The sequence below is a fragment of the Amblyraja radiata genome, chromosome 5 (assembly GCF_010909765.2).
Source record: "Amblyraja radiata isolate CabotCenter1 chromosome 5, sAmbRad1.1.pri, whole genome shotgun sequence".
NCBI classification, from domain to species: Eukaryota; Metazoa; Chordata; class Chondrichthyes; order Rajiformes; family Rajidae; genus Amblyraja; species Amblyraja radiata.
This window is the reverse complement of record NC_045960.1, coordinates 107,811,845-107,832,436: the sequence shown is the minus strand read 5'-3', so window position 1 is coordinate 107,832,436 and position 20,592 is coordinate 107,811,845. Positions and strand designations below refer to the sequence as shown.

General features: G+C 45.7%; 1 protein-coding gene across 2 annotated transcripts in view; it reads left to right on the top strand.

The window, feature by feature from the left end:
- atg5 (autophagy related 5) overlaps positions 1-20,592 on the top strand; it is a 177,813-nt gene that overhangs the window by 14,302 nt on the left and 142,919 nt on the right. Inside the window, exon 3 of one of the 2 annotated variants that reach the window (XM_033021928.1) lies at positions 11,079-11,206. The exons of the other annotated variant lie outside the window; for it this stretch is intronic. Coding sequence (XP_032877819.1) covers positions 11,079-11,206 — 128 coding nt within the window. The remainder of the gene's footprint in view (positions 1-11,078; positions 11,207-20,592) is intronic. 2 annotated transcript variants of the gene reach the window in all.

Sequence of the window (20,592 nt, the reverse complement as noted above, 5' to 3'; positions counted from 1 at the left end):
ACCTGCCTCCACTGCACTCTGAGGCAGAGAATTCCACAGACTCACAACTCTCTGTGAAAAAAAGTGTTTCCTCGTCTCCGATCTAAATGACTTAAACCCCTGTCTCACGGTGCGATTCCACCCACGAGTGATCCTGAGTTTAAAACAAATCAAACTCGTGGTAATCACGTAGAATTAACGTAGCGGGAACGTCGGAACTCGTAACGCTGACGGCAGGCACTCGGGAAACTTGTTAACTCGTGAAAATCTTTCAACACGATGAAAGATTTCCACGAGTCAAATTTGCTCTTGAAGTAAATTATTTTAAACTTTTAACTCGTAAGAACGTAAATAGCCCGTGGGTTTACCGTAGTGACTCGTGAGTCTACCGTGGGCACTCTTTAACTCACCGGATAGGCAGGATCTCTGGAGAGAAGGAATGGGTGAGGGGATGACGTTTCCAAAATTATGCTGCGTCTTTGTGTTACTCCAGCACTGTGTGTTCACTTTTTGTCAACCAGCATCTGCCCTTTCTTGTGTATGACATTATTTGTATCCGTGGCAATTGATTGTCGTTCCCTTCGGTTTCCCAGGGGGTCGGGACGGGGGGGGGGGGGGGGGGGGGGGAGGGGGGAGATGCTGCCTAGTGACAATCTCATTGATCCAACGAGTTACGCTCTCTTTAAAGATTAATTTCTAAATAACCTGCCAATTTCTCTTCATTCGCTGTTATATCCGAGAACTGCTCCAGATGAACCCCTGGATTTGATATTTTTTCCTCCCGGGGGTAAAAGAAAAAATAAATGCACTTAAAGCACCAGGGGCGGGGTAGAGGCGTACGACCAACAAACGGGGCGATATTATCCAGAATTAGTAAAATAAAACAAAAATTGGAGTACTGAATAATGGCACAGATTTGAGCGGTGCAGGAAGGAACTGCATATGCTGGTTTAAACCGAAGATAGGCTCAAAAAGCTTGGGTAGCTCAGCGGGACAGGCAGCATCTCTGGAGAAAAGGAATGGGCGAGATTTCGGGTCGAGACCCTTCTTCAGACTGCAGTCTGCAGTCGCCTAGTCCATTTCTACTTAAAGAGAGCGTAACTCGTTGGATAAATGAGATCGTCATTAAGCAGCATCTCCCTTGTAAACCTTGTAAAGCTACGCTGTACTCCCTCAATAGCAAGAATGTCCTTCCTCAAATTAGGGGACCAAAACTGTACACAATACTCCAGGTATGGTCTCACTAGGGCCCTGTACAACTGCAGAAGGACCTCTTTGCTCCTATATTCGATTCCTCTTGTTAAAAAGGCCAACATGCCATTCGCTTTCTTCACTACATGCTGTACCTGCATGCTTACTTTCAAGGACCCCCAGATCCCGTTGTACTTCCCCTTTTCCCAACTTCAAGATAATAATAATAATAATAATATATTTTATTGTCATTGCACATAAGCGCAACGAGATTTGTTATGCAGCTTCCACCCGATGTCATAACATAAATAACTAATAACATTTAGATTTAAATACCCCGAGAACATGGTTTGTAAAAAGAACATTACAACAGTAAAATTGTCAAAACAAAGAGAGAGTTAGAACATAGAAACATAGAAAAATAGGTGCATGAGTAGGCCATTTGGCCCTTCCAGCCTGCAACATTCAATATGATAATGTCTAAATCTAACTCTCTCTCGAAAACATTCTGCGAATTGGCCTTCACTGCCTTCTGTGGCAGAGAATTCCACAGATTCACAACTCTCTGGTTGAAGAAGTTTTTCCTCATCGCAGTCCTAAATTGCCTACCCCTTATTCTTAAATAGATGTATCTCTTAGGGCTAACAGAGACAATGGATATGGGGAGAAAGGGGTACTGATTCTGGATGATCAGCCATGACCATATTGAATGCTGGCTCGTAGGGCCGAATGGCCTTCTCCTACGCCTATTTTCTATGATTCTATCTATCTCTGCCTTAAAAATATCTACTGACTTGGCCTCCACAGCCTTCTGTGGCAAAGAATTCCACAGATTCACCACCCTCTGACTAAAGATATTTCTCCTCGTCTTCCTAAAAGAACATCCTTTAATTCTGAGGCTGTGCCCCCTGGCCCTAGACTCTCTCTCTAGTGGAAACATCCTCTCCACATCCACTCTATCCAGGCCTTTCACTATTCTGTATGATTCAATTAGGTCCCCCCCTCATTCTTCTAAACTCCAGCGAGTACAGGCCCAGTGCCGACAAACACTCATCATATGTTAACCTACTCGTTCCTGGGACCATTCTTGTCAACCTCCTCTGGACCCTCTCCAGAGCCAGCACATCCTTCCTCAGATATGTTGCCCACAGTTGCTCACAATATTCCAAATGCGGCCTGACCAGTGCCTTAGAACCTTGGCATTACATCCCTGTTTTTGTATACAAGCCCTCTTGAAATAAATGCTAGCTTTAAGTTTGCTTGAAATAAATGCGAGCATTGAGTATTTAGAGATGTCCAACACTAGAGGGCGTAGCTATAAAACGAGAGGGGGAAAGTTTTTTATACTGACAATGGATGGGATCTGGAACTCATTGCCAGGGGTGGTGGTGGAGGCAGATACGATTGTGGCGTTTAAGAGACTTTTAGATAGGCACATGGAAGTTCAAGGAATAGAGGGATTCCTTCTGACACATCCTTCCCATTACAGCCATTTGTGTTACAGAAGTTCACATGTACAGTATTCACAAATCACTACTACTCAAAACATTTGAGATATGGAATAAAATTCACCCTCACAAATTGTGTGGTGGGAAAGGAAGTAAAATGTATTTTTTCCTTACTCTTGTTTTCTCCTTGCATGCCCAGTTGATGTGTTTGTGTGTTATGAAAAACCGTGATATGGTCCTTTTTCTAAGAGCCTCGCTCCCCAGTAACGAGGGAGGTGTTAGCCTTTTCGGTGAGAGTTGAGGACTAATTTTTAATTTAGTAGGTAGTGCCTGAGTACATTTGTGATTAGTTTAGTTTATAGAGACACAGTGTGGAAGCAGGCCCTTCGACCCACCGAGTCTATGCCGATCATAGATCACCTGTACACTAGTGTTTAAGAAAGAACTGCAGATGCTGGAAAAATCGCAGGTTGACAAAAATGCTGGAGAAACTCAGCGGGTGAGGCAGCGACTATGGGGCGAAGGAATAGGTGAAGAAGGATCTCGATCCGAAATGTCACCTATTCCTTCGCTCCATAAATGCTGCCTCACCCGCTGAGTTTCTCCAGCATTTTTGTCTACCTGTACACTAGTTCTATGTTATCCCAGTTTCCCATCCTACATGCTGGGGCAGATTACGGAAGCCAATCAACCTACAATCTTGCGCGCCCTTGGAATGTGGGAGGGAACCTGAGCATCCGGAGAAAGCCCACGCAGTTACAGGGAGAATGTACAAACTCCATACAGACAGCACTCTCTAGATATTTTTATATTAAAAGCCCTGTCCCACGGTGCGAGTTCATTCCAAGAGCTCTCTCGAGTTTAAAAAAAATCAAACTCGTGGTAAGCACGGAGCATGAACGTAGCGGGTACGTCGGAGCTCGGGGACGTCTCTTAGCGCTAACGGCAGGGACTCGGGAAGACTAGCTAACGGCGGGTAAACACGGGAAGACTCGTGAAGATTTTTCAACATGATGAAAAGTGTCCACGAGAGCCCCGAGTACCGACGAGCGGCCATTACCGTAAATCTCCGAGTTCGAATCAGGGCAAATTCGGGAGAACTCGTGGAATTAATTTGTATCGTGGGACGGGGTTTTAGGAATGAAAGTGATGTTGATGTGAATGATCCGCAATGATATTATTTATCTTAATTTAGAGATACAGCATGGAAACATGCCCTTCGGCCTACTGAGTCCATGCTAACCATTGGTCACCCATTCACACTAGTTCCATGTTATCCCACTTTCTCAGCCAGTCCCTACACAATAGGGGCAATTTATACAGAGGCCAGTTAAACTTCAAACCCGCACGTCTTTTGGAGTGTGGGTGGAAAGCGGAGCGCCCGGAGAAAACACACGCGGTCACGGGGAGAATGTACAGACAGCACCCGGGGCCAGATCGAACCCGAGTCCCTGGCGGTGTGAGGCAGCAACTCTACCGCTGCACCACCGTGCCGACCCACAAACCTAAGGTGTCGCTCCCTCTAGTGTTGGGGTACAGTTGCTGCAGTGTGTATCACTTACAAATTACGCTGCTTGTTCTTAGAACATGGAATCCAGAAGAGTACAGCTCAGGAACAGACCCTCTGCCCACAATGTCCTTGCCAACCACCATGTCAACCATGATACCAATTTATAAGGCTTTGGTGAGAGCCCCTCTTGACTTTGTGCTCATTTAGTTTTCTTATATCAAGAATTATATAAATACATTAAAGCAGTTCAGAGAAGCATAACAAGGTTATCTTGGGGTAAGATTGGACCGACTAGATTTGCATTTGCACACTAAACTAATCTCAGTCTACACATGATCCACATTCCGCGTTAAAAATGTCCTTGTCCAAAAGTAAAACACTATATCGCTAGAGTGCCTCAAAGGGTCAGGCTGCATCTCTGGAGGGAATGAACCTCCACCTTTTCAAGTCGGGATCTATCCAAAAGCCTTTTAAATGCCACTATCATATCTACCTCCACCACCAGCCTTGGCAGTGCACTCCAGGCACCTGTTCCCCGAAGAAGAGTCTGATGAGTCTAAAGGGTCTTGACACGAAACGTCACCTATTCCTTCTCTCCAGAGATGCTGCCTGCCCCTCTAGGTTACTCCAGCATTGTGTGACTATATTGGGTAGTATCATAGGCAGTTAAGATGCTTACCAAAAATTGAGGTAGGATCTTGATCAGTTGGGCAAGTGGGCCGAGGAATGGCAAATGGAGTTTAATACACAGAAGTGTGGTGTTGGTTTTAGGGACGTCAAACCGGGCCCTGGAGAGTGTTGCAGAGCAAAGGGGTCTTGGGGTGTAAATAGTGTTCAGCTTTGGTCCCCCTGATATAGGAAGGATGCCATGTAGCTGAAAGAGTGTGGAGAAGAGTTATGAGGATGTTGCTGGGACTGGAGGGCCTACGATAAAGGGAGAGGTTGGGCAGGCTAGGATGTTATTCTTGGAGCGCAGGAGACTGAGGGGGTGATCTTATAGAGCTGTATAGATCCATGAGGGGAGTAGACAGAGTGAATGGACAGTCAAAAGCGAGAGAGCAGAGGTTGAAAGGGAGATTTAATCAGAACTTGAGGGGCAACTTTTTCACTCAGAGGGTGGTGGGTATATGGAATGAGCTGCTCGAGGAAGCAGTTGAGGCAAGTCCAATAACAACATTTAAAAGGCATTAGGCAGGTACATGTATAGGAAATACAAGATTATTCAGGGATTGGACACGCTAGAGGCAGAAACCATGTTCCCGATGTTGGGGGTGTCCAGAACCAGGGGCCACAGTTTCAGAATAAGGGGTAAGCCATTTAGAATGGAGATGAGGTAAAAAAAATTCATCCAGAGGGTTGTGAACCTGAGGAATTCTCTGCCTCAGAAGGCAGTGGAGGCCAATTCTCTTGATGCTTTCAACAGGGAGTTAGATAAAGGGATATAGAGAGAAGGCAGGAACAGGGCACTGATTGTGGATGATCAGACATGATCAAAGTGAATGGCGGTGCTGGCTTGAAGGGCCGAATGGCCTACCCCTGCACCTATTGTCTATCGTCTATTGAGGTACAGTATATCGCCCAAACACAGGCAAATGGAACTAACTTAGATGAGGCAATCTTGGTCGGCCCAGAGAGTACCTTTTCATGAAGTGAAGAAGCTGTATCTGAGTCTGCTGTTGTGCGCTTTCAAGCTTATGTACCTTCTGCCGGATGGGAGCGGGGAGAAGAAGGAATGAGCACAAGTCTTTGATTTTGTACCTGCTTTTCCAAGGCATCGTGGTGAATCTGAGAGAACGGGGGGTGAGTTGGTCCAAAGAGAACGAGGGGGGGGAATGAGTTGGTCCAAGGGTCTGTTTTCGTGCTGCGTGACTATCACTCTGATGTATGACTAAGAGACACACACACACATACACACACACAACACACACACACACACACACACACACACACACACCTACACACACACACATACACACACACACACACACACCTACACACACACACACCAATACACACCACAACACATCCACACACACACACACACACAGCACACCGATACACACCAAACACACACACACACACACCACACACACCACACCACCACATCACACACGCACACACACAACACCACAACCACACACAGCACACACACAACACACACTCTGCGACTCACACACAACCTTTTCATCTTGAGAGCACTTATTTTTACAACTGCTTGAATATCTGTGTTCATATAGTTGCAAAATAATTTATAATAATCTATTAAGCTGAAGTTTAACAATTGATTTATTTTAAATCTTAGTTTAACGTTAGAGTCTCAAGGACACCTTACAAAAATTGAGCATGTAGAGGAAAAACATGTAAGGGGAATGAAATAAATAGTAGAGACATGACTAGTACACAAAGTAAAGACAGAATTCAATACAAAACACAGTATGAGGCAATTAATGCACAGATGAAAAGGGACGGGGACGTGGGGCTAAGGATAGGCAGAGGTGAAGAGATGGGTCTTGAGGCGGGACTGGAAGATGGTGAGGGACACGGAATTGCGGATCAGTTGGGGGAGGGAGTTCCAGAGCCTGGGAGCTGCCCTGGAGAAGGCTCTGTCCCCAAAACTGCGGAGGTTGGACTTGTGGATGGAGAGGAGACCGGCTGATGTGGATCTGAGGGACCGTGAGGGTTGGTAGGGGGAGAGGAGGTCAGTGAGATATGGGGGGGCCAGATGGTGGAGGGCTTTGTAGGTGAGGACCAGGATTTTGTAGGTGATCCGGTGGGAGATGGGAAGCCAGTGAAGTTTTTTGAGGACTGGAGTGATGTGATGCCAGGATTTGGTGTGGGTGATGAGTCGGGCGGCTGCGTTCTGGACCAGTTGGAGTCGGTTGATGTAGGTGGAGCTGATGCCAAGGAGAAGTGAGTTGCAATAGTCCAGTCGGGAGGAGATGAAGGCATGGATGAGTCTTTCAGCAGCGGGCGGTGTGAGAGAGGGTCTGAGTTTGGCGATGTTGCGGAGATGAAAGAAGGAGGTTTTAATGACATGGCGGATGTGAGGCTCAAGGGAGAGGGTGGAATCAAAGATCACGCCAAGGTTGCGGGCCTGGGGAGATGGGGAGACAGTGGTGCCGTCGATGGTGAGAGTGGGGTTATTGATTTTGCTGAGTGTGGCTTTGGAGCCTATGATGAGGAATTCTGTCTTATCGCTGTTGAGTTTGAGGAAATTATGTTGCATCCAGGTTTTTATAGCTGACAAACAGGAGTTGATATGGGAGAGGGTGGGGGTTGTGGGGGGATTTGGTGCCTAGGTAAATCTGGGTGTCATCAGCGTAACAGTGGAAGTCCAGATTGAAGTGGCGGAGTATCTGACCAAGGGGGAGGATGTAGATGATGAAGAGGAGGGGGCCGAGTACGGAGCCTTGGGGAACGCCTTGAGTGACTGCGGCTGTAGCAGAGGTGTGGTTGTGGAGAGAGATGAAGTGGGATCTGTTGGAAAGGTAGGAACGGAGCCAGCTGAGTGCAGAGCCTTCAATGCCGAGGTCTTTGAGTCTGGTGAGCAGGATGTTATGGTTCACTGTATCGAAGGCTGCGCTCAGGTCGAGGAGGATGAGGATGTTGAGGGAACCAGTGTCAGCAGAGGTGAGGAGGTCGTTGAGGACTTTGAGGAGAGCAGTTTCTGTGCTATGGAGGGGGCGAAAGCCAGATTGGAGGGGTTCAAGTAGGTTATACGCAAAGAGGTGGGAATGAAGTTGCGATGCAACGATACGCTCCAGGGTTTTTGAAAGAAAGGGGAGGTTTGAGATTGGGCGGTAGTTAATGAGAGAGGAGGGATCAAGACCAGGTTTCTTTAAGATTGGTGTAACGGCAGCAGTTTTGAAAGCGGAGGGGACAATTCCTTGGGACAATGAGGATTTGAAGAGATTAGTGAGGTAGGGGCAGAGAACGGGGAGGCAGGACTTCAACAAGGGGAGTGGGGAGAGGGTCGAGGGAGCAGGTAGTGGGTTTGGAAGAGCTGATGAGTTTGGAGATTTCAATAGGGGTGACCAGGCCAAACTGGGAGAGGAAGCAGTGTGGAGGAGGGGTAAGGAGGTCAGTGGAGATGTTGAAAGGAGGGGCCTTGGTAGGTGGTGGAGTAGATGCTGGGGAGTCGGGTACAGGGGATAAAGATTGATAGATGGTGCTGATTTTATCAGCGAAAAAGTGGAGGAATGAGTTGCAGAGATCCGGAGTAGAGGTAGGGAGAGTGTTGGCTCGAGGCTTGAGGAGGTTGCCCACTGTGGAGAAGAGGGTTCTGTGGTTTAGGCAGGGATCGGTGAATATGGAGGAGAGGTAGGCAGATTTTGCAGCAATGAGAGCATCTTTGTAGTCAGTGAGGTGGAGTTTGTAAGCTTCAAGGTGGACTGTGAGAGATGATTTATTTATGTCGTTCGAGTTGGCGACCAGTCAGTTTCAGTTTACGAAGTGCAGGTGTGTACCAGGGTGAAGATGTGTTGAAAGTTACGGTTCTTGTTTTGAGGGGGGCCAGAGTGTTGAGGGAGGTAGACAAGGTGGAGTTGAGATGGTTTGTGAGATCATCAGGTGAGATGGGGGTTGAGTCCAGGGGGAGAGTGGTGGAGAGCAGGTCAGAGAGATGGTGGGAATCAATGGATTTTAGATTACGGAAGGTGATTTCTCAGAGGAAGCGGGGGCGAGGTGTCGGAGAAGGGATGGTGAACCGTATAAGCTTATGATCAGAGAGGGGGAAGAGGCAAGGATGGAGGTCGAGTACCGGTTGATTTGTGGAGCAGACCAGGTCAAGGATGTGACCTTTGTCATGGGTGGGAAAGGTGACGTGCTGAGTGAGAGAGAAGTTGTCCAGTAAAAAGGCGAATTCAGATGCGAGCTTGCAGGTGGGGGAGTCCATGTGAATATTTAAGTCACCAAGTAGCAGCAGACGTGGGGAGAGGGATGAGGCAAGTGTGAGGAGTTCAGTGAAGTCAGATAGGAAGGAGGGGTTTGGTTTAGGTGGCCGGTAAATGAGGATGACTGTCATGGAGGAAAGGGCTTTGAAGGCGAGGAATTCAAATGATGCTACTGGGGGGAAGGTGAGTTCAGTGATCCGAAAATTCTGGTTAAAAATAACAGCGAGGCCACCTCCATGGCGGGAGGGGCGGGGTTTGGAAATGTAATTAAATCCAGGTGGGGATGTTTGATTGAGGGAGAAGAAGACATTGGGTTGTTGCCAGGTCTCAGTGAGCAGAAGGAAGTCCAGAGTGTTGTCAAGGGTTAGTTCATGGAGGGCAAGGGCTTTGTTGTTGAGCGACCTGGTGTTGAGGAGGGCAAAGTTGGCATTGTGAGAGGGTGGAGGGATGGGGGCAGGCTGGAGAGATCTGAGGTTGTCCCGGTTGACAGTGCGTGTGGTCAGCTGGGATGGGGGGTGACGCGGTTGAGGGGGGGCAGAGCGTGGTAGTGAGCAGACGGATGGAATGGAATGTCCGTGGTTGAAGCAAACAAGCCTGCGCCGAGAGCCTCTGTGGATGAAACGGGGTCAACGCAGAAGTCCAAGCTGTTTAACGACCTGGATGCAGGATGGGATGTGGTTGTTGCAGAAACCAGCCATCTGCAGAGTTGAGTATTTGAGCATGATGGTGAGGGTGCAGAGAGGTGTGCAGGTGCAGGTGGAGAGAGTATCCAGCGGTGAGGGAGCAGAGAGGTTGTCCAGCAGAGCGGGTGCAGCGAGGTGTCGAGCAGTGAGGGAGCAAAGAGGTTTGTACTTTGTACTTTGATTTTGAAGGTTGATTTTTGTCAACAATATATGTGGTAGCAATTTGACAGGAATTACTGTTGAGACACAAAATAAGAGCTATAACACCAGGATAAGGGCCCAACCAAGAAAATCAAGCCCGATGCTCAAGTAATATCAAAACTACCTATTGACACTTATGTTAAGTTTACTTTAGAGATACAGCACGGAAACAGGCCCTTCGGCCCACCAAGTCCGTGCCGACCGTTAAGGGCCTGTCCCAATTTCACGACCTAATTCACGACCTCTGCCGAGTTTGCCCTCGACTCAAACTCGCAGCATGGTCGTAGGAGGTCGTAGGTAGGTCGTAGCAGGCCGTGATGCTAGTCGTAGGTACTCGTGGCATCAAGTAGGTCGTGGCGTTTTTTCTCGCCTGATGAAAAATGTCCACGAGTAAAAAAGGTTGTGAATTAGGTCATGAAAGTGGGACAGGCCCTTTACACTTTTTCACACAAAGGGTGGTGGGTGTATGGAACAAGCTGACAGAGGACGTAGTTGAGGCTGAGACTATCCCATTGTTTAAGAAACAGTTAGACAGGTACATGGATAGGACAGGTTTGGAGGGATGTGGACCAAGTGCAGGCAGGTGGGACTAGTGCAGCTGGGACATTGTTGGCCCGTGTGGGTGAGTTGGGCCGAAGGGCCTGTTTCCACACTGTATCACTCTATGACTCTATGACTAGCACACACTACAAACACTCGGGACAATTTTACAATTTTTAAAAACTCAATTAACTTACAAACCTGTACGTCTTTAGAATATGGGAGGAAACCGGAGCACCCAGAAAAAACCCATGCGGTCACAGGGAGAAAGTACAAACTGTGCACCGATAGCACCTGTAGTCAGGATCGAACCCTGATCTCTGGCGCTGTAAGGCAGCAACTCTACCATTGTGCCATCCATCTGAACATTAACTAACTTCATATTCAGTAATAAGCTATCTACATATTAACAAACACACAAACTAAATGTCTAACCAAAAAACCCTATCCTAATGCCACATCAGAATCTAAAATGCCTTTTACACTGTTAAACTATGGGACAACAAAACTAGGCGTGTAGATGCCATTTATTCACTTCACTGACTCCCAAGACATTTACCAGCTAGTCATTGTTTTAAGTAAACTAGCTTTCCTTTTGAAGCAGTAACATTTGTAACTTTGAAACTTTTTCCAGCTGCTTCTACCAAGGGTCAGCTACCTGATGCTCGTCACGGACAAAGCTAAAAAACACTTCCAGAAAGTTATGAGACAAGAGGATGTGGGAGAGATGTGGTTTGAATATGAAGGTGCACCTCTGAAGTGGTAAGTTTCCAATCAATGTTGTGCAGAACTGCTCAATCCACTGCTAAAATACACATCATAATTCTGCTGAAAGCATACTTTTTTAATATCAATTCAATATCTTTTTTATTTTTCTTATTTTTTTAAACATTTTTTAAAAAAAAATAGGTGCAGGAGTAGGCCATTCGGCCCTTCGAGCCTGCACCGCCATTCAATATGATCATGGCTGATCATCCAACTCAGTATCCTGTACCTGTCTTCTCTCCATACCCCCTGATCCCTTTAGCCACAAGGGCCACATCTAACTCCCTGGTAAATATAGCCAATGAACTGGCCTCTGGTGCTTGCTCAGAGCACGAGTACCTTTTCACCGATTTAGTAGTGAAATAAATAGACAGTAGACTATAGGTGCAGGAGTAGGTCATTTGGCTCTTCGAGCCAGCACCGCCATTCAATGTGATCATGGCTGATCAACCACAATCAGTACCCCGTTCCTGCCTTCTCCCCATGTCCCTTGGCTCCACTATCTTTAAAAGCTCTATCTAACTCTATCTTGAAAGCATCCAGAGAACCGGCCTCCACTGCCTTCTGAGGCAGAGAGTTCCACAAACTCACAACTCTCTGAGTGAGAAAGTTTTTCCTCATCTCCGTTCTAAATGGCTTACCCCTTATTCTTAGACTGTGGCCCCTGGTTCTGGACTCCCCCCACATCAGGAACATGTTTCCTGCCTCTAGCGTGTCCAAACCCTGAATAATCCTATATGTTTCAATAAGATATCCTCTCATCCTTCTAAATTCCAGAGTATACAAGCCCAGCCGCTCCATTCTATCAACATATGACAGTCCCGGGAATTAACCTGTTGAACCTAGGCTACACTCCCTCAATAGCAAGAATGTCCATCCTCAAATTTGGAGACCTAAACTGCACACAATACTCCAGGTGTGGTCTCAATAGGGCCCTGCACAACTGCAGAAGGACCTTTTTGCTCCTTCGGTCTGAAGAAGGGTTTCGGCCCGAAACGTTGCCTATTTCCTTCGCTCCATAGATGCTGCTGCACCCGCTGAGTTTCTCCAGCACTTTTGTCTACCTTCGATTTTCCAGCATCTGCAGTTCCTTCTTAAACTCTTTGCTCCTATACTGAACTCCTCTTGTTATGAAGGCTAACATGCCATTTGCTTTCTTCACTGCCGGCTGTACCAGTTTTTCGGAAGTGCCGGAAACATTTTTCACACAGAGAGTGGTGAACCTCTGAAATTCTCTGCCACAGAAGGTAGTTGAGGCCAGTTCATTGGCTATATTTAAGAGGGAGTTAGATGTGGCCCTTGTGGCTAAAGGGACCAGGGGGTATGGAGAGAAGGCAGGTACAGGATACTGAGTTGGATGATCAGCCATGATCATATTGAATGACGGTGCAGGCTCGAAGGGCCGAATGGCCTACTTCTGCACCTATTTTCGATGTTTCTATGTTTCTATGTTACCTGCATGGGTACTTTCCCACTCCCTGACTCTCAGTCTGATGAAGGCTTTCGACACGAAACGTCACCTATTCCTTTTCTCCACAGAGGCTGCCTGACCCATTGAGTTACTCCAGCATTTTGTGTCTTTCAACATTTAAAAGGCACTGGGACAGGTACATGGATAGGAAAGGTTTAGGGGGATATGGGCCAAAGGCAGGCAAATGAGACTATTGAATATTGGCCAGCGTGAATGAATTGGGCTGTAGGGCCTGTGTCTGTGCTGTGTGACTGAGATTGGCTTGGAGCAAATTATAGTTGGTCTTGGAGTACCAGGATGAGCCACATTAGGGATGGTTTCATCTTATAATTGCTAAGCTGTTATATAACTAGGAAGTGAGTTTGTGCGATTGTTGGGACAATACTGGTCTTCTTTCTGAGGTGTTCCACCAATCTATTGATTGACCTGGTGTCTGCAGACAAAATATGACATTGTCTTCAATGTGCATTGTTTTATATATTCTCCATGCATTGATGGTTTAACCAGTAGATGGTGCTAAAACCCAGCATAAAACTATCTTGCGTGCTGTGCAAACTTGCACACCAGGGACAATTGACACTGTGTTCAAGAAGGAACTGCAGATGCTGGAAGATCGAAGGTACACAAAATTGCTGGAGAAACTCAGCGGGTGCAGCAGCATCTATGGAGCGAAGGAAATAGGCGATGTTTCGGGCCGAAACCCTTCTTCAGACCTCAGTTCCTCAGACTGTGTTTGAGCTTTTTTTAATTTTAATTTAAATTTTTTTCATTTTTCTTTTCTTTTAATTTTTTTATTTTAATATGTTTTATTTATTTATTTATTTTTATGATACTTGACTGTAAGGAAAATTCATTTTGTTGTCTCTAATATGAGATAATGACAATAAATTGAATACAACAATACAAAATACAATACAATTTTTACCAAAGCCAAGTAACCCACAAACCTGTACATCTTTGAAGTGTGGGAAAAACCGACGCACCCAGGGAAAACCCACGGGGAGAGCGTGCAAACTCCGTACAGGCAGCACCAATAGTCAGGATCGAACCGGGATCTGTGGCGCTGTGAGGGACTGCGATTCTGCACCACCGTATTACAAGTTTAAAAATGTGTAATGGTTAGAGTGAATTATATGAAATCTCCCTCTTCTCATGTTCCACTGCACAAAACTGGGCCCAGATGAACGTGATCAGAAGTACCATTTTTATTTATAGTTTTTATAATGTACAGATGACGCAGATTCATATTAAGTGAAATTATGATATGGGTATGGGCCAATGTCCCAGGCGGGTGGGACATTTTGGTCGGTGCGGGCAAGTTGGGCCTGTTTCCACACTGTTAGACTCTGACTGTGACTGTTTCTGAGGAAGACAACCCCTACCTCCACCCGCTGCTACCGGGGAGTCGCCTGTACGCTGCTGGTTTCAGAATTAACTACTAAAGACAACCTTCCTGGAGCATATGTACTCATTCCTGGGATCATCCTGGTAAACCTCTAGACCCTCTCCACAGCCAGAACATCCTTCCTCAGATATGGTGCCCAAATTTGCTCCCAATATTCAAAATGCGGCCTTATAGAGCCTCGGCGTTACATCCCTGGTTTTGTACGCAAGCCATCTTGAAATAAATGCTAGCATTGAGTTTGCTTTCTTTACGACCCAGTTGACTTGCAGATTAACTTTTTGGGAATCCTGCACCAGCACTCCCAAGTACCTTTGCACCTCCCATTTCTGGATTCTCTCCCCATTTAGAAAATAGTCTACGCCTTTATTCCTATGACCAAAATGCATGACTCCCCACCTTGCTACACTATACTCCAACTGCCACTTTTATGCCCACTCTCCCAACCTGTCCGTCCTTCTGCAGATCCCTGCTTTCTCTACACTACCTGCCCTTCCAACTATTTTCGTATCATGCGCAAACCTGGCCACAAAGCCTTCAATTCCCTCGTCCAAATCATTAATATACAAATTCATAATTTCACTAGTTCCAGGAGCAATCCACATCCAGTTTTCTATTATTCTCTTCAACAGCTAGAAGGGGTCGTATCCTGTCTCCCCAGCAGCACTGAACACTTTCCTTAGAAAGGAGACGAGGAGGAGTTTCTTTAGTCAGAGGGTGGTGAATCTGTGGAATTCATTGCCACAGAAGGCTGTGGAGGCCAAGCCATTGGGTATTTTCAAAGCGGCGATTGGCCGATTCTCGATTACTAAGGGTTATGGTGGGAAGGCAGGAGAATGGGGTTGAGACGGAAAGATTGATCAGTCATGATTGAATGACGGCGTAGACTTAATGGGCCGAATAGCCTAATTCTGCTCCCAGAACTTATGAACATGACAATAGGTGCAGGAGTAGGTCATTTGGCCCTTCGAGCCAGCACCACCATTCAATGTGATCATGGCTGATCATCCCCAATCAGTACCCTCGATCCTGCCTTCTCTCCATATCCCCTGACTCCGCTATTTTTAAGAGCCCTATCTAGCTCTCTCTTGAAAGCAACCAGAGAACCAGCCTCCACTGGCCTCTGAGGCAGAGAATTCCACAGACTCACCACTCTCTGTGAGAAAAAGTGTTTCCTCGTCCCCGTTCTAAATGGCTTACTCCTTATTCTTAAACTGTGGCCCCTGGTTCTGGACTCCCCCAACCTCGGGAACTTCCATTCCTGTATCAAAAGGCTACAGAGGCCAAGTCAGTGGATATTTGTACGGCAGAGATAGATAGATTCTTGATTAGTACGGGTGTTTGAGGTTATGGGGAAAAGGCAGGAGAATGGAATTAGGAGAGAGAGATAGATCAGCCACAAATGAATGGCGGAGTAGACTTAATGGGCCAAATGGCCTAATTCTACTATTCAATAGACAAAGGTGCAGGAGTAGGCCATTTGGCCCTTCGAGCCAGCACCGCCATTCAATGTGATCATGGCTGATCATCCACAATCAGTACCCCGTTCCTGCCTTCTCCCCATATCCCCTGATTCCGCTATTTTTAAGAGCCCGATCTAGCTCTCTCTTATTCCACAAATGATCGTTTCTGAGCCAAATCTTTTACATCAGCACTTTCATCAATAGCAGTTGAGAAAACTGCAAAGAAACATTTCTATGGCCTTGTTCTCAGCAGGATTGTTGATTCTCTAGAAGCAACAGCGTTTCTTCAGAGGTGAAGCTGTTGCAGACACCCATTGATAGTGGATGCTATTTGGTGGAGCTGCTGAGAAGTGGAGATGGTTTTTGTGGGCAGAGCTATGCCATGATCAATCACCTTCCTGTGTACTAGGGTTTCTATCTGGTTTGCTGGCCTTTGAACGTAGTGCTCTTCAACCACATTTGTCTTATGCTAGCATGGAAACTTTTCATTCGTATTTACAAAGAAATTTTAAAGAAATCACCGTTGCACATCAGACATGATTGATTCTTTCCCCTTGTGCGAAAACAAAATCCAGAGATTGCGACACGTTGAATGTATCATGGGAGGATTTTTTCTTGTAATTCTGAGGTAATTCAGAGCCATAAATGAACCTCGACAATGCAATCAAAGATGTTTTATAAATGTTTGCATCGCTAATGACATTCGTAAAATCACAGATAGACACAAAATGCTGGAGTTACTCAGCGGGTCAGACAGCATCTCTGGAGAAAAGGAATAGGTGACATTTCGGGTTGAGACCCTCCTTCAAGAGGAAGGACATTCTTGCCATAGAGGGAGTACAGAGAAGGTTCACCAGACTGATTCCTGAGATGGCAGGACTTTCATATGAAGAAAGACTGGATAGACTCGGCTTGTACTCGCTAGAATTTAGAAGATTGAGGGGGGATCTTATAGAAACTTACAAAATTCTTAAGGGGTTGGACAGGCTAGATGCAGTAAGATTGTTCCCGATGTTGGGGAAGTCCAGAACAAGGGGTCACAGTTTAAGGATAAGGGGGAAATCTTTTAGGACCGAGATGAGAAAATCATTTTTTACACAGAGAGTGGTGAATCTGTGGAATTATCTGCCACAGAAGGTAGTTGAGGCCAGTTTCATTAGCTATATTTAAGAGGGAGTTAGATGTGGCCCTTGTGGCTAAAGGGATCGGGGGTATGGAGAGAAGGCAGGTACAGGATACCGAGTTGGATGATCAGCCATGATCATATTGAATGGCGGTGCAGGCTCGAAGGGCCAAATGGCCTACTCCTGCACCTATTGTCTATGTTTCTATGTTTCAGACAGCATGACTGGATAAGTAAAATCTAATTCCAGTGGTGTAGGAAGGAACTGCAGATGTTGGTTGATACTGAAGATAGACTAAAAGCTGGTAACTCAGCGGGTCAGGCAGCATCTCTGGATGACGTTTTGGATCGGGACCCTTCTTTAGAGTCCAGAATCTAGAGTCTGAAGAGGAGCCCAGACCTGAAACATCACCTATCCTTTCTGTCCAGAGATGCTGCCAGATGCGCTAAGTTACTCCGGCACTTTCTGTCTATCTTAAGGGCTTATTAAAATTAAAAGGAATAGGTGACGTTGCGGGTCAGAACACTTCTTCAGATTTCACCAATTCCTTCATTCCAGTGGTGTTTTATTAAGTTTTAACAATGCAGGTTAACACAACAGAACTTTAACTTTACTTTGAACACCGAGTCTGGAATAAATGTCCAGAGAGTAAACATCACTCTAAAGCATGCTTGTCTGTAACGCAGTGTGCCTGTATATGTGAGCATCTCTGGCTGGACTCAGCAGATCAGGCAGCATCTCTGGAGAAAAGGAATAGGTGACGCTCGAAGAAGGGTCTCGACCCAAAACGCCACCTATTCCTTTTCTCCAGGGATGCTGCCTGACCCGCTGAGTTACTCCAGCACTTTGTGTCTATCTACAGTTTCTTGTTTCTCCACATACTAGGGGCTTAATACGTTTCTCCACTTAATCAGCCAGTTGATTACAGATTCTTCTTCATTGATAGTCTAGGAATGCAACTTTAGGGATAGAATAGATGTGGTAGCTCCACTGAACTAAGTGGGTGAGGCAATAATTTTAAAATAAATGAATGAGAAAGAACAAGACTTTGAAACATCGGTTAACAGTTGCAATAGATATTTCAGTTACGACTGAGAAAATTTAGAGGCTGGAGCATTGGTTTCAGGTCATTAGTCATGGTGCGTTTGAAGTGGTTTTGGGTGAATTTTAAGCTGAACTCCGCATCAGATGTATTGAAGGAAATGCTCAAAGCTGTTCCATTCACAACTTATTGTCAACGGTCTCTTTGTTTGGCAGAAGGCCAGGAACAAGAAATCTACATTGCCAGGTTTGTTCGACGCTGATGATAGATACAAAAATGCTGGAGTAACTCAGTGGGACAGGCAGCTTCTCTCTGGAGAGAAGGAATGGGTGATGTTTCTGGTCAGGAGCCTTCTTCAGACTGCCTGGTAGAATGGTAGACACAAAATGCTGGAGTAACTCAGCGGGACAGGCAGCATCTCTCTGGAGAGAAGGAATGGGTGATGTTTCTGGTCAGGAGCCTTCTTCAGACTGCCTGGTAGAATGGTAGACACAAAATGCTGGAGTAACTCAGTGGGACAGGCAGAATAACTGAAGAGAAGGAATGGGTGACGTTACATAACCATCGGGCTAGTAAACACAACATCAAACAAATAAGTCTATTAATACCATTGAACTTTATCTGTTTATTTATTGTGTATATATATATGGTCTATGGTATATAGAAACATAGAAAATAGGTGCACGAGGAGGCCATTCGGCCCTTCGAGCCAGAACCGCCATTCATTGTGATCATGGCTGATCGTCCCCTATCAATAACCCGTGCCTGCCTTCTCCCCATATCCCTTGACACCACTAGCCCCTAGAGCTCTATTTAACTCTCTTAAATCCATCCAGTGACTTGGTCTCCACTGCCCTCTGTGGCAGGGAATTCCATAAATTCACAACTCTCTGGGTTAAAAAGTTTTTTCTCACCTCAGTCTTAAATGGCCTCCCCTTTATTCTAAGACTGTGGCTCCTGGTTCTGGACTCGCCCAACATTGGGAACATTTTTCCTGCATCTAGCTGGTCCAGTCCTTTTATAATTTTATATGTTTCTATAAGATCCCCCCTCATCTTTCTAAATCCAGTGCATACAAGCTTAGTCTTTTCAATCTTTCCTCATATGACAGTCCCGCCATCCCAGGGATCAATCTCGTGAACCTACGCGGCACTGCCTCAATCACAAGGATGTCCTTCCTCAAATTAGGAGACCAAAACTGTACACGATACTCCAGATGTGGTCTTACCAGAGCCCTATACAACTGCAGAAGAACCTCTTTACTCCCATACTGAAATCCTCTTGTTATGAAGGATTGAAAATGAAAGGATGTTGAATTGAAAAGTTGTTTTGCCTATTGCAGACTCAAATGATTACATAGCCAGCAGTCGATTGCCTTACCATACAGTTAATTGTGGAAAGCACCATTGAGTGGAATCAAAAACATCTCAAATGCCTTTTTTTTTAAAAAACATCCGACTTTATTAAATTCTCTCAACATCCATCCTGTTAATTGGCTTTGGAATCGTCTATGTTTTAAAGTAGACAAAAAATGCAGGATAAACTCAGCAGGTGAGGCATCATCTATGGAGAGAAGGAATAGGTGATGTTTCTCCAGATGTGGTCTCACCAGAGCCCTATACAACTGCAGAAGAATACTGAACTTTTATCTCCTGTTCTGTATTATGTTTACATATTCTGTTGTGCTGCAGCAAGCAAGAATTTCATTGTCCTATCCGGGACACATGACAATAAAACTCTCTTGACTCTCCCTTTCTGGGCATGGGTGACGTTTCTGGTCGAGAACCTTCTTCAGACTGAGAATGTGGGAGAGGGATTCTGTGGAGCTGTGGAAGGGTACAAAGAACATGTGAGGTGTGAACGGAACAGATCAAAGCAGACGATGATCAAGGAAATATGAAATGGTTCATTGGTGGATGATTGCAACAAGGGAAGGTGACAACGAGGCATACAGGCCGTAAAATTAATCAGGAGGACAGTGAAACTAGTAGGAGAACTAGGATGGGGGGAGGGACGGGGAGAGAGAGGGAAAGTAAGGGTTGCTTGAAGTTCCGGCAGAGTTTGAAAAAGAGTCTTGACTTAAAACGGTACCTAATTTCTCTTTTCTGCAGAGATGCTGCCTGGGCCACTGAGTTACTCCAGTATTTTGTGTCTATCTTCGATTGAAACCAGCACCTGCAGTTCCTTCCCACACGTTGTGTTAGACTCTGTGCTTATTCAGTGGGACATGGCCAACATCTGGAGTAATCCTCGTTCTTGGGAGGGAAATGTGTCTAATGAAGCTGCAGTATGTTAAACGGGTGCAAGTAGTGCAAGCCCATTATAATCAGTGGGGGAAATGGTTTGTTGGGAGAAAGGCAAGCAAAAGCAAAGGTATTTCAACTGGTTAATTGGCTTCATCAAACTCCGTGTGTGTTTAGTTTACTTCAAGTCGTCACTTTTATTTCTATAGCACATTTAAAAAACAACTCTCGTTGATCAAAGTGCTTTACAATTGGTGGAGGTACTAACATATACAACAGTGGTTTATAGATTAAGTACATACATAAATACATACATATAGCCCTCCCTCAGGGGACACCAAGAGAGGCTTGAGAGTAAAGATGAGTTTTAAGTCTCGACTTAAAAGAGTTGATGGAGGGGGCAGTTATGCGCAGAGACACCGCGCAGAAATAGGTCTTTGTTAGTTAGCGGGTGGTCAATCTGGAAATATTTGCCACAGAAGGCTGTGGAGGCCAAGTCAATGGATATTTTTACGGCAGAGACAGATAGATTCTTGATTAGTACGGGTGTCAGAGGTTATGGGGAGAAGGCAGGAGAATGGGGTTAAGGGGGAAAGATAGATCAGCCATGATTGAATGGTGGAGTAGACTTGATGGGC